The sequence below is a fragment of the Triturus cristatus genome, chromosome 9 (assembly GCF_964204655.1).
Source record: "Triturus cristatus chromosome 9, aTriCri1.1, whole genome shotgun sequence".
In the NCBI taxonomy this organism is placed as follows: Eukaryota; Metazoa; Chordata; class Amphibia; order Caudata; family Salamandridae; genus Triturus; species Triturus cristatus.
This window is the reverse complement of record NC_140592.1, coordinates 733,811,482-733,826,642: the sequence shown is the minus strand read 5'-3', so window position 1 is coordinate 733,826,642 and position 15,161 is coordinate 733,811,482. Positions and strand designations below refer to the sequence as shown.

At 41.6% G+C, this 15,161-nt stretch overlaps 1 protein-coding gene across 1 annotated transcript in view; it reads right to left on the bottom strand.

The window, feature by feature from the left end:
* Positions 1 to 15,161, bottom strand: part of WDR74 (WD repeat domain 74) — a 57,609-nt gene that overhangs the window by 28,137 nt on the left and 14,311 nt on the right. Inside the window, exon 2 of the mRNA XM_085625967.1 lies at positions 799 to 905. Coding sequence (XP_085482093.1) covers positions 799 to 905 — 107 coding nt within the window. The remainder of the gene's footprint in view (positions 1 to 798; positions 906 to 15,161) is intronic.

The window sequence follows — 15,161 nt, the reverse complement described above, 5'->3', positions numbered from 1 at the left end:
CAGAAGCAGGGATCAAGAGGGAACTGATGATCACATGAAGTAAAAGATGGCGAAGACAAGTGCCAGACTGGGCCCAGGAGCCCTCCGAGTCAAAGAAGGAGAGGGGGGGGGTGAAAAAAAATGAATAAATAAATCAAATAGAGGGGGGACCAGCAAGTGTCCCTTTGGCAGAGTGGGATCAGACAAGCATCCCTTTGGCAGAGAGGGGGATGGAGAGCCTCCGGTACCAACAACTACACAGAGACAGACAGGGCTGGCAGCCATCCAAGAGAGGGGACCAAAAATGTTCAAGGGCAGAAAGAGAGGCACCGAGCACTCCAAAGCAGAGACTGGACCACCATATACATTGACACAAAGACTGGACCCGGAAGCACTAACAGGTAGAGAAGGGACCGGTGAGCACTACCAAGCAGAGAGAAATCAAGAAACTTACACAAGCAAAGAAAAATCAAAGATAGTCCGATGTGAGATGAGAAAAAACACATGGATGTGCATTCCACATCTGACAAGAATCAATAAGGGTGAAGACTTTTCAGCTAGCCTTTTTGACACACAATGGACACCAATGGCAACATTCCAACACACATATTTGGGGTTCCAGTCCAACAATGCATTCCCTAAAGCAAGTCGTTTTAAAGACTTGTGTGGTCAAGAAATGTGTGGCAACAACACGTTTGTTGTATTGCCCACGTTGTAAAGGCACTATGTGTCTCGGCTGCGTGGTAAAGTCGGTGTCCTATTTTGGGTTGCTAACTTCCTCGGTAGTGAAAATTCGTCTAGAATGTAGGGTATCCTTACCTCAGACTCCTGCTCATCTCCCCAGCACATTACACAGACCTCCTGGTCACGGGACAGACTGCTCACCTCCGTGTAGTTGGTGGCTTGCTTCCTATGCAGATTTACACCTGAGAAAGAAGGGCAGGCTTGGTGTAAGTGAAAGATAATTGTTGCTTTCTGCAAGGGAACACTTGGGCTGATATAGGTACATATTTCGTGGCAATGAACATGTGGTATGTACCCTCATGTAGCCTCTTGGTGCTACAGTGTCTGTGCTCCTGTGGGGGACGTTATGTCCAGATGGGTCAGACACATGAGCTTCGAAAAAATCCCTTCATTTGCACTCCATTCCACCTCATGCATCCATTGTATATTCTATTTAATCCTAAAATGTGAGCGAAGGAGAACCATTAAAGGGAGCCTTTCAGACAACAGAGTGGTTTTTGGCACCGTCCAAAACACAGTGACATCCGAAGCCTGTGTCCTAAAGCGTGTTGAGGTAGGCTCATAAATAAGACAGCAGCTTGGGTGGCGTAAGCTTTATACATAGCACATCATCCCCTCGAACAAGGGAGCACTATCTCAAGCTATAGATCACCAAGAGAGTGCATCTCAAACAAGAAAACATTTTGAAGCAGCAGCAACATGTCGGTACTATGAACAAAAGAGCAACTCGAGGCTGCCTCCTGAACAATAAAGAACTTTAGGACAGCAGTTGAAAGAAAACGCCCCCATGGGTACACTGGTACAGTTGCCTGTCACGGGAACCTTTGATAGAAGCTTGCCTCAAGGCACAATCTCAAATAAAGAATAACTCTGAAACAGCTACATGAACAAAGTAGCGTCTGGAGGCAATATTACAAATAAGAAAGGACCCAGTGCCAACATACCGAATGAAAAACAACCTCAAGTCAGCCTCTAAACGAAAAGAAGAAAGGCAAAAGCCCTTATTAAGGAAGCTATAAAAGGAAAAGAGCATCTTTAAACTGCATTCCAAGGAAGAATAAGGACACACCTTCCAGTGACATCCTAAACGCCACATCTCTCGGAGGGGATTTTCCAAAGATTAGCCTAGTTCACACACACAAACAAGCATTTGCAATGCAATAGGTCTCGCAGTTGTTAAGAGTTTGAGCTATTGGCACTGTAAATGGCAATGCCTTTTATTTATGTGTGGGTTTTTAAAACATAAATAAAAGGCATTGTCATTTACAATGCCAATAGCTCAAACTCGTATAAATGCGAGACCTATTGCTTTGCAAATGCTTGTTTTAAAATTAGCGCCTCTGAACCTCGGCAGAGGTAGGCAGCGCTACATGAATATCACTACACTGCAATCCTACGGTGTGCAGAGAATGTTCGTTGGTTTATACCACAATTAAAGTAGTATTTTTGGCACAGGCACATATATAAATGCGAATATGTTACTGAATATACAGGTCTCGTCCAATTATGGGGAGCGTTTTAAAGTCGTTGTCATAATGTATATGATCACCAACTATTGTCCAATATTAAGCAAACCTTGAGCATAAATATTTAAGCCAATTATCCATGAGGGTGAACCCGGCTGTGGAGGAATGATCCATCTCTCATCTGTCACTCGTGGCTGCGTGCTCAGGAGTTTTGTATCGTATTTATTTCTGTACCAGGAGCGTTCTTTTCTAGCCCTTAAAAGACCAAAAATCCCACCCAACAAACAGAATGCGCCACAAAGTGAGTCGGGGTGCCACAGTGGGGCTCGGGTGCACACAGGGCTCGCGCCTGCCGGTGCAGTGCTTCCGCTGCCCGCCTCCAGCGCGTGCATGCAACGGAGATTTCACCTGCACGTTATGTGAGGTTTATGTTAATCTGTTAATCGTGAAAAACAAATTTCACCGGGCGCAATTAAAAGCGATTAAAAGCATACTGAGGTTTTGACTGTAGATAATCTGTGGTTAAATTAACTCAAACACATGTGAGTTAGAGCACGCACCCGCCTGAAATTATGGGCCATTGAGGCAGGTACAGGCCAAATCATGGAAAAAGATCGAGTGAGGCAAAGAGGCATTCATTCTGGGTGCAGACAGCAGGGACTGTTCCTCTCATCAAACTTACTCACATAAATTACCAATTTTTACATAAATAATAAATCGTTTTAGAGCGCCAACCATCACTTTTTCCTCGAAGTACTTTACATTTATTGTAAAGATATGTAAAGATACAATATTACTCAGATATTGCCCCAAAAAGCATGAAAGGCTGAAATGTCTTTGCTGGGCGGCTAACTCGTGTTCTCCACCTACGCAGGCTCAAGGCGCAGTCATCGTTTTTCTTCAATAAGGTCCAAGTCAGATAAAATGTGTGTATTTATTTATTTATTTTTTGCTCGAGAGGTCATTCGTTTTCATTATACTTTCCATATCTCTGGTACTAAAAAAGGGTTATGCCGTTTTGCGGGTATGAGGTTTGCGCATTCTTATATTTAAAAGATTACTTTATTTTCTCTTTGTAACGAAGGAGTTAGTTTTAAAATGCACACGCTTTTTTGTGTAATAAAAATAAGTTATTTAATTGTTGGCGCTTGGTAATTCTTTAGGAAAGGGTGTTTTTATTTTTGTTGCGGGGTTTTGAGGAAATCATTATTTATTTTTTTAAATAACATTAACGGACATTATTATGTTGATGCTCCTTGCGTGTTTCATGGCAAGATCCAAAGCATTTGTTTAAGTTGTCCATGACCGGCCCAAACTATGCAGTTATGTATATATTTTTAACAAATATTACATTATACAGGAATTTAGCGTGACGAGGTAGCGCCTCTTTGTAAGATGCTTAGCTTTAGCTATGTACAAAGTGTACAGTGAGTGAGGGCCTGCAATTAGGCGCCGCGCTCGCTTGGCAGAAGCCAGAGCTATTTAATCTCAAACACGCAGTGGAGCCCGTGTTTTCCAGCGATGTCAATGAAAACACGCTCCTGCAATGGAGTGCTTGCTATGGTCTAAACATGGGACCATCTAACCTTGCGGCATCTCCCGGAGCGTGGTGAAGTGTCACCTCCAGGTCAATGCACCATGGACAAATGTAGCCTCCTCAGAGTGGGGTCAGCCAACCATAAACCCTGGTGAGGGTCTGATCACAGCACATGCATGAAGAAAGAAGGGACAAGTCACCTAAAACAACAAGCGCGAAAGTGAAAGTGATCGCGATCAAACATCAAAGCGGCCCTGTATTCAAATGTATTCAAAGCGCCCGCGAAATGTAAGTGATAGCGATCGCGATCACACTTCAAAGCGACCGTGTGGCCCGCGAAAGTGAAAGCAAACGAGTGCTTTCAGGCCTCCAAATGGTGCGCGCACCCGGACGGCGCACATGCACTGTACTTGGAGGCCTGAAAAGCCACTGTTTGCACTTCCAAAACTCGCTTACTACAAGTCTCGCCAGAGCAGCGCTAAAGCGCTGTCTCAGACCAGACCTAAAAACATAAACCACAACAAGTCAATACCTCAAACGAGAGTACCTTCAATCAGCATTCCAAATATGATAACGGATCAAAAAAACAAATGTATCCAAAAGAATAAAGCACTCCCAGACAGCATACAAAATAAGACCGGAAGTATTGTTTAAAACCCGTGTGTGTCTCGGGACAACTTCCTAAACAAAAAAAGAGCAGATTGAATCAGTCTTCAAAGCTAAGAGCACCTTTTGAGAAGCAACCAAAACAAGACAGCACCTTGAAGCTCCCTTCCAAACAAGAGACTGCTTTGTTACTATCAAGCAGGCCCTCTGACTTGTACATAAACGTCCAGAACACCCAGTTTATCATCTCATGATATCACTTTTGATTACTGAAATAGCAATGTGTGAGCCATAGTCAATGCTGAGCCTTGGGTCTGCAACATAACTTCACACACACTACCGTTAGCTACTTAGAATACCTTCACCGTGTGTAATAACATTGCTCCACCTATGACACTAGTTCTGCAATGCTTAACTGCCACACTTCTGAAGTGAACCGTCATCTCTCAATTGGAGATATTCTTTGAACTCGTAGACAACAACCACATCCTTTTCTTCCTATTAGGATAGTGAGATTCCTTTTCCTAAACATCAAAAAGTTAGCACCTACTTACTACCACACCTTAAATCTGCTATTTTGGTGAGCAAACACTCACATTTATCTCTTCCTCACACGCCAACAGAATCAAACTGATTTCTCTCAACATTTCATATCTAAAATCACGTCTGTGGTATATAGCAAGGCTTTTTCACATTCCACCTCCTCATTATCTACCATGCCCCCCCTAGCCTTTTTTTATTAGGTAATTCAGTTTCAACTTCAACTGCTATGCAAATGATACAGAAAATTCTTCCCAGGCTTCATGTCAGCCTTCATATTCCTCCATCCAATCCTTATTAGCATGCACAAAAGCCATTCACTCCTAATGGAGAGATGACTAAAATAGCAATTTTCAACGACTGCACTGCTGTTTGCAACTCCTTCACCTGGCATATGTGCCTCAGGCCTCACGTCATACCCTCCCCGGAGATCAAAGTCTTTGGCTTGTGTTTCAACACCCACCTCTCCCTTGTGCTGAACGGTGTCACTCTTGCCTTCCCCACCTACACACCCTCCCAAATGGCTCCTTCCTTAACTAAGTCAAGCACAGAGCAGGAGCCTTCAACTGTGTCATGGACAGGTAGGCGGTATGACACCTGTGAGCTGCTGATGTCCTGCTTAAGGAGATACCCAGTGCCCAGGCATTCACTGCTGCCCTTACACGCACAACTGCCCCCCTCAACTCGATGTTTCCATCATGGGAACTAGAACATAGCAAGTAGGGGGTAATGAGCTCTAAATAAAATTAACATATTATATTCTGAAATAGATACCACTGAAACTTTGACCTGTGCAATAATCTTGAGTGGGCCTATAGGGTGTCCTCTAATTTCTGTTAGAATTTATAGGGTGAAACAATTGAATCCAATTGGGGTGTGGTTTATCGCACTCCTAGGTATGTTCCGTGTAATCTATTTCGTTTAGGTGGTGGGTGCCGTACTGGTAAACCCTTCTGGGTGCAAGGGTAAATAACAAATGACAACAAGCGTTATCTCCCGTGAGAGTAACGTCTCCAAGTAGGTACATCTCGATTGAAATATCAACAAAATTCCATGAAAAGTCTTGAACTTGCTTGTGTTTGATTGTTTAATTTCATTTAATTTAATTCCATGCTATTATATTCATAGTACATGGTAACTCGTGCATTTTATTTCACATTTGTTCTGCCCAATGCATTTCGGGCTAAGCCCTTCTTCAGGGGACTTTGATTCTGAAAGTATAAACAATGGTACATTTTGTAACCAAATGTGGACAACAACGTGTAAATACCATCACACGAAGCGTTAGTAAAACAAATGGATGAACGACCGAACTCGGACCGTGTTGTCAAAATGGTAGCAGTTACAGTTTATTGGTGATTTTTGTTTTGTTAATGGTGCTCGAAATTTTGTGTTTGATCGAGGGAGTTCTTGCGTGACTGTCAAACTCCTGAGCAAACGTGTACTGAAAAAGCAGTCTCCTGCGTTTGAACAATTCACCTGTGTGTTAAAAGCCAGGTGGTATGCTGAACTTTAGTGACATGCTAGATTTTCCCATGTAGCTATTTTCTAACGGTGAGTTAGTCCGTGAAGTGGTGCCTATGATGGATGGTTAGTAATTAAAACTAGCTCAAGTGAGGGTAAAAAATTGTGTAAACGACTGACCTTTAAGGACAGTTAGTTTGCTCTAATAATGAAAAAGCTTTCATCAGGTAAACGCTGCGGTCCAAAGTTGACGAAGTAACCTGTGAATAAAGCGCGTTATTACCGTGGTATCAAGATTGTGAAGAGTAACGAGGAGCGGAAGACCGCGTACTCGCTTACCGTCAACTGTTGTTCAGACACGCCAATAATCTCAGTGTTCTGTGCGTTAGTATTCCATGTCACACAGTGAACCGTATTCAAAAAAAGGTTCCGATCACGTGATTAATGAATAGTGAAGACGTACACCGAGTGTCGATTGTGGTAAACGAAACGAGTGAAAAAAAAGACGACGAAAATCGGATTAATGTGATCTATGCGGACAGTGTGCAATGAAGTGATGTGAAGGTGACAATTAATTCCGATTCTAAATCGGAAAGCAATCCGAAATGATTAGGTGCATGTCTCATAATACACAACATTTAGGATGACGATAAAACATGAATGCCCATATCTACGTGCTGATACAATATTTTCTGAAATAACCTAATAACATAAAACAATTAATCGCCAATTAAACAGCATTTCAGAAGTGTGATATATCGTCGTCAATTCCGAAAAAACAAATAAGTATAGAGGATATGTATAAATACAGATTTTAGACACCGTATGATGAATTAGCACATGTAAATACAGTCATGTGGCTCACTGTAATACTCTCGGTTTAGCACTATAAAAAACAACCAAGGTCCAAACGTTCGTTTAAACCTTTTGGTTGTAACGTCGACAGACTATGATTCTCTCCTTAGTAAGTGTTGTGAGTTATCTCTTCCAGGTAATAGTGGCACTTGTTCTAAGATACAGAAACGTAGCTGACTGGAGTTGTGATTGAGTTCATTGAAATGTACAGCAACTGTAGATTTCACGTTTTTTAATCGTATATTACTTTTATGTGCAATTATACGTGGTTTTATTTTTCTTTGTGTTTTACCAACATACACTAGTCCGCAAGGACATTTTAGCATGTAGATTACGTTGCTGCTATCACAAGTTCCTGTAACTTTGAGTTTGATGGAAGTACCTTTTGTAGGGGGAGATATTTCATTTCCCTTAATTATTGCATTACAATTGCCACAATTGTGGCATGGAAGAGTACCTCGATATAATGTGGCTTGTGTATATCTGTTTTTACTTTTAACAATTCTTTGAGGTTACGGGTGCGTAAGTATGCAAATCTTGGATTAGTTGAAAAAATACCTTTGAAATCTTACTCAAGTGCGAGTAGTGGCCAATGTTTTAGAAAAGATTTCTTAATTTTATAGCTTCTGCTCGAAAATTTGGAAACAAACACAGACCTTTGTTCGTCGCATTCAGTTCCCTGAAGAAGGGCTTAGCCCGAAATGCGTTGGGCAGAACAAATGTGAAATGAAATACACAAGTTACCATGTACTATGAATACAATAGCATGGAATTAAATCAAATGAACTTAAACAATCAAACAAAAGCAAGTTCAAGACTTTTCATGGAATTTTGTTGATATTTCAATCAAGGTGTGCCTACTTGGAGACATTACTCTCACGGGAGATAACGCTTGTTGTCATTTGTTATTTACCCTTGTGCCCAGAAGGGTTTACCAGTACGGCACCCACCACCTAAACGAAGTAGATTACATGGAACATACCTAGGAGTGCGATAAACCACACCCCAATTGGATTCCATGGTTTCTGTCTCTGAGCACCAGTGGTATACGCACCCATACAACCGCCATGCAATTTCAAGAAATATCACACACTACAGATCAGCGAGCAGAAACCTTTCTATTTACTAAAGAAGATACTCACCGTATCTACTCCCTTATTGAGGACACTGAAAGTATAAGTACTAGTACAGGATCCACCCAATCGAATGTCAAACAACTTCTGTATATGTCCAAACGAATAGTCAACCATAGATTACACGCAAGCACATTAATCAAGTACCACAAGGCTCAACGTATCCCCTGTGGTTTAAGGATATCCCTCAAATTAACACTTTGTAAAAATAATGCACGTTTCACAGAAAAGTGGTTCGCCATACTAAATAAATGTTCATTGGATCTCATATTACTAATTATCGAAGAATTGGCTAAACTAATAGAGGAGTTAAATAAAGAGGTGAACTTACTCAAACAAGAACTCAGCACAACTCTAAACAAAGAGGAATGGGATGAAGTATTGAAAGATATTAATCAACAATTGGAGATCTACACAAAAGAAATTAATGAGCGCAAAATCAGGAAATTTAGAAGAGATACCACGGATTACAGATTAGGAGAAGTCTACAACTGGGCTGATATATATGCGCGTCGCCGACAACAGAAATCAACCGCAGACAGATCTTCTGAAGATACGTCATCAGACGATTTCGAGTACAGGAAACGAACACCTCCAAATACTACAAGCACAAGGTCGGACAGGCCTGACCCCTCTACATCCGACAACCAGAGACAACAAACACCGAGTGTCACCCCTTTTTAGGTCTCGCCTTGCTATCGCGTAAGCGATCGCAAAGCGAGACTATTGTAAAAGGGCATTTCAAAGTGCTCCCAAAAAGCGGATTGCATTGCTAGCACGCGCACAATCACGCGCTTGGTGCCGCCATGCACTCCGCTTTTTGGGAGCACTTCAAAGGGTTCGCTCCCCCGCCCCCAAACTCCGCCGGGCTTGTCTTGTTTTTTTTAACTTTAAGCGCGAGGCGCGCGTGCGGCCAATGCTTGTTCTTTTAAAAACCACCATTTTTGGGCAATAGGTGGATTGTCTTTGGCATAACCCAAATTGGACTACAAATCAAAACATTCCATGTGATCGGTGCTTCTCAAGTCACCACGCATTGAGGGTAATAGGTTTCTCCGCCACTGGGCTCCAGTACACCCGGACCAGCTAATTAGCCCACAGGTGCTAATCGTGCATTACTAATTAAGTGCCTGCCTTTCACGTGCAGCTCCTAAATACCCACCTCCCCCTCGGGCGCTCGCGTTTCATTCAGAGAGCCGCGCCGAGAGAGGCAAGACACGTTAGCAACCCACTGTGCATTCTTTTTGATTCAATCCCTTTGCTGTCTGTGTGTGTGATCCCTCACATATGGTTGTGAACTAATCTCTGCTGCTGCATAGGTTTTCTGGGGTCTGGTCTATAAGCGTTTCTCCCAGCGTGATTTTCCCGCTGCTGAACTCTTTCACATCGCACATTTTATTTTGGTGGCCTACAGGTGCCTGGAGTCACTCTTTACGCTCGGGCAGCCTGTCTCTAATGTTGTTTACTCGCGGCGCCCAATTAACAATGGGGCCTCCAAACATCTGTTGACTTTCAGGTGGCAGGAGTTACTCTATGCTCCGACACTATTTCTACACGCTTTTTTCTCTGTAAGATGAGCGCAGAATGTATTATCTTTATTATCTAATGTATTACCTCCCGCTTCTCTCCCGACTCCTCCATGCATACAAGCGCCCCAGGTACCCTATCAACACTCACCCATCTCTGCCGGTGTTCTTTCCTTTCCCCGGTCGGAAAGAGACGGCAACCCAGAGGAACCATACAAGCCAATGCGCGAACTTCTCCGAAGTAAGCCGAACGTTTCCGATGTATTTGGCATCTCATTCAGTTCGGGATATCCGTTAATCTATTTCCTTCACCCGCGACTCCCCGCTCTCTTTTCTTTTCTTCCCGCCCCCTCTTCCCCACCTTGACGCCCCCTTAATCTGCCTTCCTTTCTATGGTTCTACATAAAGGTAACCATTTCCTTCTTCTAAGTCTATATTCCGCTTTCACTCACTCTCTTTTTCCCTTTCGTGCTCCCGGTTTGTCACACTCCATCGCTTTTCTTCTCTTTCCTTTCTATCTTCTTCTCCTTACTTTCCCTCTACTCATTTATGCACCCATTCTGTGTTCTTATCTATCGCTCCATCTCTGTCCCTTCATCTGTCTTCTTTCGATGCGCTCTTTTTCTCTCCCCTCTCCTGCAATTCGCCCTTCGCATCTCTCAGGTATTTTTCACTCGTTCTATTTCCCATTTTCTCACACTCTTCTCTCGAACTTTCTCTAATTTCTCAGATATATCTTGTATCAATCTCTTGCTTTCTGTAGCCCCTCTCAGCCTTCATGTCTCTATTTATTTGTTCATTTGGGGATGTGAATTGGCGTGGCCCAAGTGTGCATCAAAGTGCTAAGCCATATCAGTAATAAACAGCTGTGAAAGAAAACTTAAAGAAACGTTGCTATTATGAGGTATTTTAGGTTAATATAAGATAGAAAAGTTAAGTTTTTCAGGATTCAGGATGAAATTACAACCGCTTTCAGCTTCCTTCCTCTGAGTGTGGCCCGGGCTGCAGTGGGAGCGGATACCGCCTCCCTGTTTATCTTCCCAATCTCTCTTTCTCCGGACGTACAAGTGCTGTTCTAGGTAGCAGTATGTGCTAGACTTACAACCTCATGCAGGGTGCAATTAACAACAAACAAGCATTGGCATAGCCAATAGGTCACGCCTTTGGGACCTTATACGTGTTTAGCCATGCCACAGTTGTTGTTGCACCAAGGATATTGTGCTGCATAACTAAATACTTAGAAGGTCCCAAAAGCGAGACCTATTGGCTATGCCAATGCTTGTTTCGAACAAGGCATAGGACAGCAGGAAGAACCAGGAGGGGTAGGAACAAGAAGAAAACACACTCCAGATCCAGTAGCCAGGAACACGAGAAGCCAGAAACCATAGTCATAAACATTTCCAAACAACATATCACCGAATTTCAAATACAGAAAGGAACTTTGTTTGTGCCAACGTATCATTCCAACATCTTTGAAACACAGATGTGTGTGTACATGTTTTTACGATCTTTACGACAAACATTTCTTCACAAACGTAATGGAAAAAGCAGATAAAGTAGATACACCAAAACAAGACACTTTAATGGGACTAAGAAACAAAAGCAAATATTTACCACCAGTCAGTCATAAAGTACTTGACGCTTTTGAAAAAGTCATCCTTAAAGACATTGAACAAATTTTCAAACAACAACTAAGACCCAAAACTACCAATATCACGCAAAAAGAAAGACAAGCTTTAAAACAATTGGCATCAAAAAAAGAAATAAACATACGTCAAGCAGACAAAGGTGGAGCTCTTATAATCATAGATAGAGATTTTTATATAAAGAGTGTTGATGAACACGTCAACGACACTGAAACCTACATGAAAGTAGACACAGGCCCCACTCACGAATTCTTAAAGATCCTGACACAAGTCATTAACAACGCCATTGACCGTGGTACCATCAGTGGAAAAGAGAAAGAATATCTGATAAAGATTAACCCAGCCATTCCGTATATTTATTTGATCCCTAAAATACATAAGCATGATACCCGACCACCATTCCGACCTACTGTATCTACGATCAACTCCATACATGAACCCATAGGCAAATTCATCGACAGGCACTTACAGACCATCGTCAAGAACATGTCAACGTACATCAAAGATACCACTCATTTTTTTGAGCATTTTGGAAGATCATAAAGAACTTTACACCAAAGAGATGATCATGAGTACGATCGACGTTAAGTCACTGTACACTTCAATCCCACATGACTAAGGCTTAACAGCAGTGGAATGTTTTTTGGTACAGAGTGATAAAGAAAGTGATCTAAAACTATTTTTGATGGAGTTACTCCATTTTACACTTTTTCACAGTTATTTTCAATGGAAGAAAGAATTTTTCGTACAATCATCAGGTACATCTATGGGAAACTGTGCCACACCTTGCTATGCCAATATTTTCATGTATCGCTTTGAACTAGACCACATATTACAGCAACCGGAATGGAGCGAACATCTTATCCTATATAAAAGATATATTGATGATATCTTTATTCTTTGGAAAGGTTCAGAGACCACACTAACTACAGCCATTCAAAACCTGAACAAAGTCAATGACAGGATTGAATTCACATCTACTATCAACAGGTATCAAATATCTTTTCTAGACGTTTTGATCACAAATGACAATGGCACATTAAAAACAAGCGTATTTAATAAACCAACGGACAGAAACAATCTGCTACATTTCAAAAGTTTCCACCAACCATCATAATAAAAAACACCTACCGTTCTCACAACTTCTCCGGATTAAAAGAATCGCTTCCACAGAGTAAATTTACAACAAGCATAAAATAATCACTTTGGAAAAATTTAAACAGAGAGGATATCCCGAATCCACATTAAACAACGCCATGGAAAGAGCACAAAAGTTGGAAAGGAGCAGTCTATTAACTTCAAAATCCAAATGCGACGAACAAAGGTCCGTGTATGTTTCCAAATTTTCGAGCAGAAGCTATGAAATCTATTCTAAAACATTGGCCACTACTCGCACTTGAGTAAGATTTCAAAGGTATTTTTTCAACTAATCCAAGATTTGCATACTTACGCACCCGTAACCTCAAAGAATTGTTAAAAGAAAAAACAGATACACAAGCCACATTATATCGAGGTACTCTTCCATGCCACAATTGTGGCAATTGTAATGCAATAATTAAGGGAAATGAAATATCTCCCCCTACAAAAGGTACTTCCATCAAACTCAAAGTTACAGGAACTTGTGATAGCAGCAACGTAATCTACATGCTAAAATGTCCTTGCGGACTAGTGTATGTTGGTAAAACACAAAGAAAAAGAAAACCACGTATAATTGAACATAAAAGTAATATACGATTAAAAAAAGTGAAATCTACAGTTGCTGTACATTTCAATGAACTCAAGCACAACTCCAGTCAGCTACGTTTCTGTATCTTAGAACAAGTGCCACTATTACCTGGAAGAGATAACTCACAACACTTACTAAGGAGAGAATCCTTTTGGATACATCATCTGTCGACGTTACAACCAAAAGGTTTAAAGGAACGTTTGGACCTTGGTTGTTTTTTATAGTGCTAAACCAAGAGTATTACAGTGAGCCACATGACTGTATTTACATGTGCTAATTCATCATACGATGTCTAAAATCTGTATTTATACATATCCTCTATACTTATTTGTTTTTTTCGAAATTGACGACGATATATCACACTTCTGAAATGCTGTTTAATTGGCGATTGTTTTATGTTATTAAGTTATTTCAGAAAATATTGTATCAGCACGTAGATATGGGCATTCATGTTTTATTGTCATACTAAATGTTGTGTATTATGAGACATGCACCTAATCATTTCGGATTGCTTACCGATTTAGAATCGGAATTAATTGTCACCTTCACATCACTTCATTGCACACTGTCCGCATAGATCACATTAATCCGATTTTCGTCGTCTTTTTTTCACTTATTCACTCGTTTCGTTGAGCACAATCGACACTCGGTGTACGTCTTCACTATTCATTAATCACGTGATCGGAACCTTTTTTTGAATACGGTTCACTGCGTGACATGGAATACTAACGCACAGAACAAGGAGATTATTGGCGCGTCTGAACAACAGTTGACGGTAAGCGAGTACGCGGTCTTCCGCTCCTCGGTACTCTTCACAATCTTGATACCACGGTAATAACTGCGCTTTATGTAAATGTTGTAGACTTGTAAAGCGCACAGCTGCCCCAGCAACGGGGCGTCCCGGCGCTGTAGACCGCTGGGGAACCCGTCCTGGCTATCCCTGTGAGATGGTCCCTTTCTGGGTATCTCCAAGGTGAAACCAGGCATCCCCGGCGTCTGTGGGGGGCCGTTGTAGAGATGAGGCAAGCTTAATGCCCAGAGTTGCCGAGTGTGTTCCTGGTTAGAGTAGGTACCAAGGCGAGAATTATTGAGTCCGTTTTTGACCCTGGTCCACGACCCTGCCGCGTCGGGAATTGAACCCTGGTCTCTGGCCGATTCTCTGCTTACGGATCTGCCACCTCTAACCAGTGAGCCACACCTCTCCACTTATTCACAGGTTACTTCGTCAACTTTGGACCGCAGCGTTTACCTGATGAAAGCTTTTTCATTATTAGAACAAACTAACTGTCCTTAAAGGTCAGTCGTTTACACAATTTTTTACCCTCACTTGATTTTAATTACTAACCATCCATCATAGGCACCACTTCACGGAGTAACTCACCGTTAGAAAATAGCTACACGGGAAAATCTAGCATGTCACTAAAGTTCAGCATACCACCTTGGTTTTAACACACCGGTGAATCGTACAATCGCAGGAGACAGCTTTTTCAGTACACATTTGCTCAGGAGTTTGACAGTCACGTAAGAACTCCCTCGATCAAACACACAATTTCGAGCACCATTAACAAAACGAAAATCACCAATACACTGTAACTGCTACCATTTTGACAACACGGTCCGAGTTCGGTCGTTCATCCATTTGTTTTAATAACGCTTCGTGTGATGGTATTTACACGTTGTTGTCCACATTTGGTTACAAAATGTACCATTGTTTATACTTTCAGAATCAAAGTCACCCGGAAGAAGGGCTTAGCCCGAAATGCATTGGGCAGAACAAATGTGAAATGAAATACACGAGTTACCATGTACTATGAATACAATAGCATGGAATTAAATCAAATGAAATTAAACAATCAAACAAAAGCAAGTTCAAGACCTTTCATGGAAATTTGTTGATATTTCAATCAAGGTGTGCCTACTTGGAGAATTTATAGGGTGA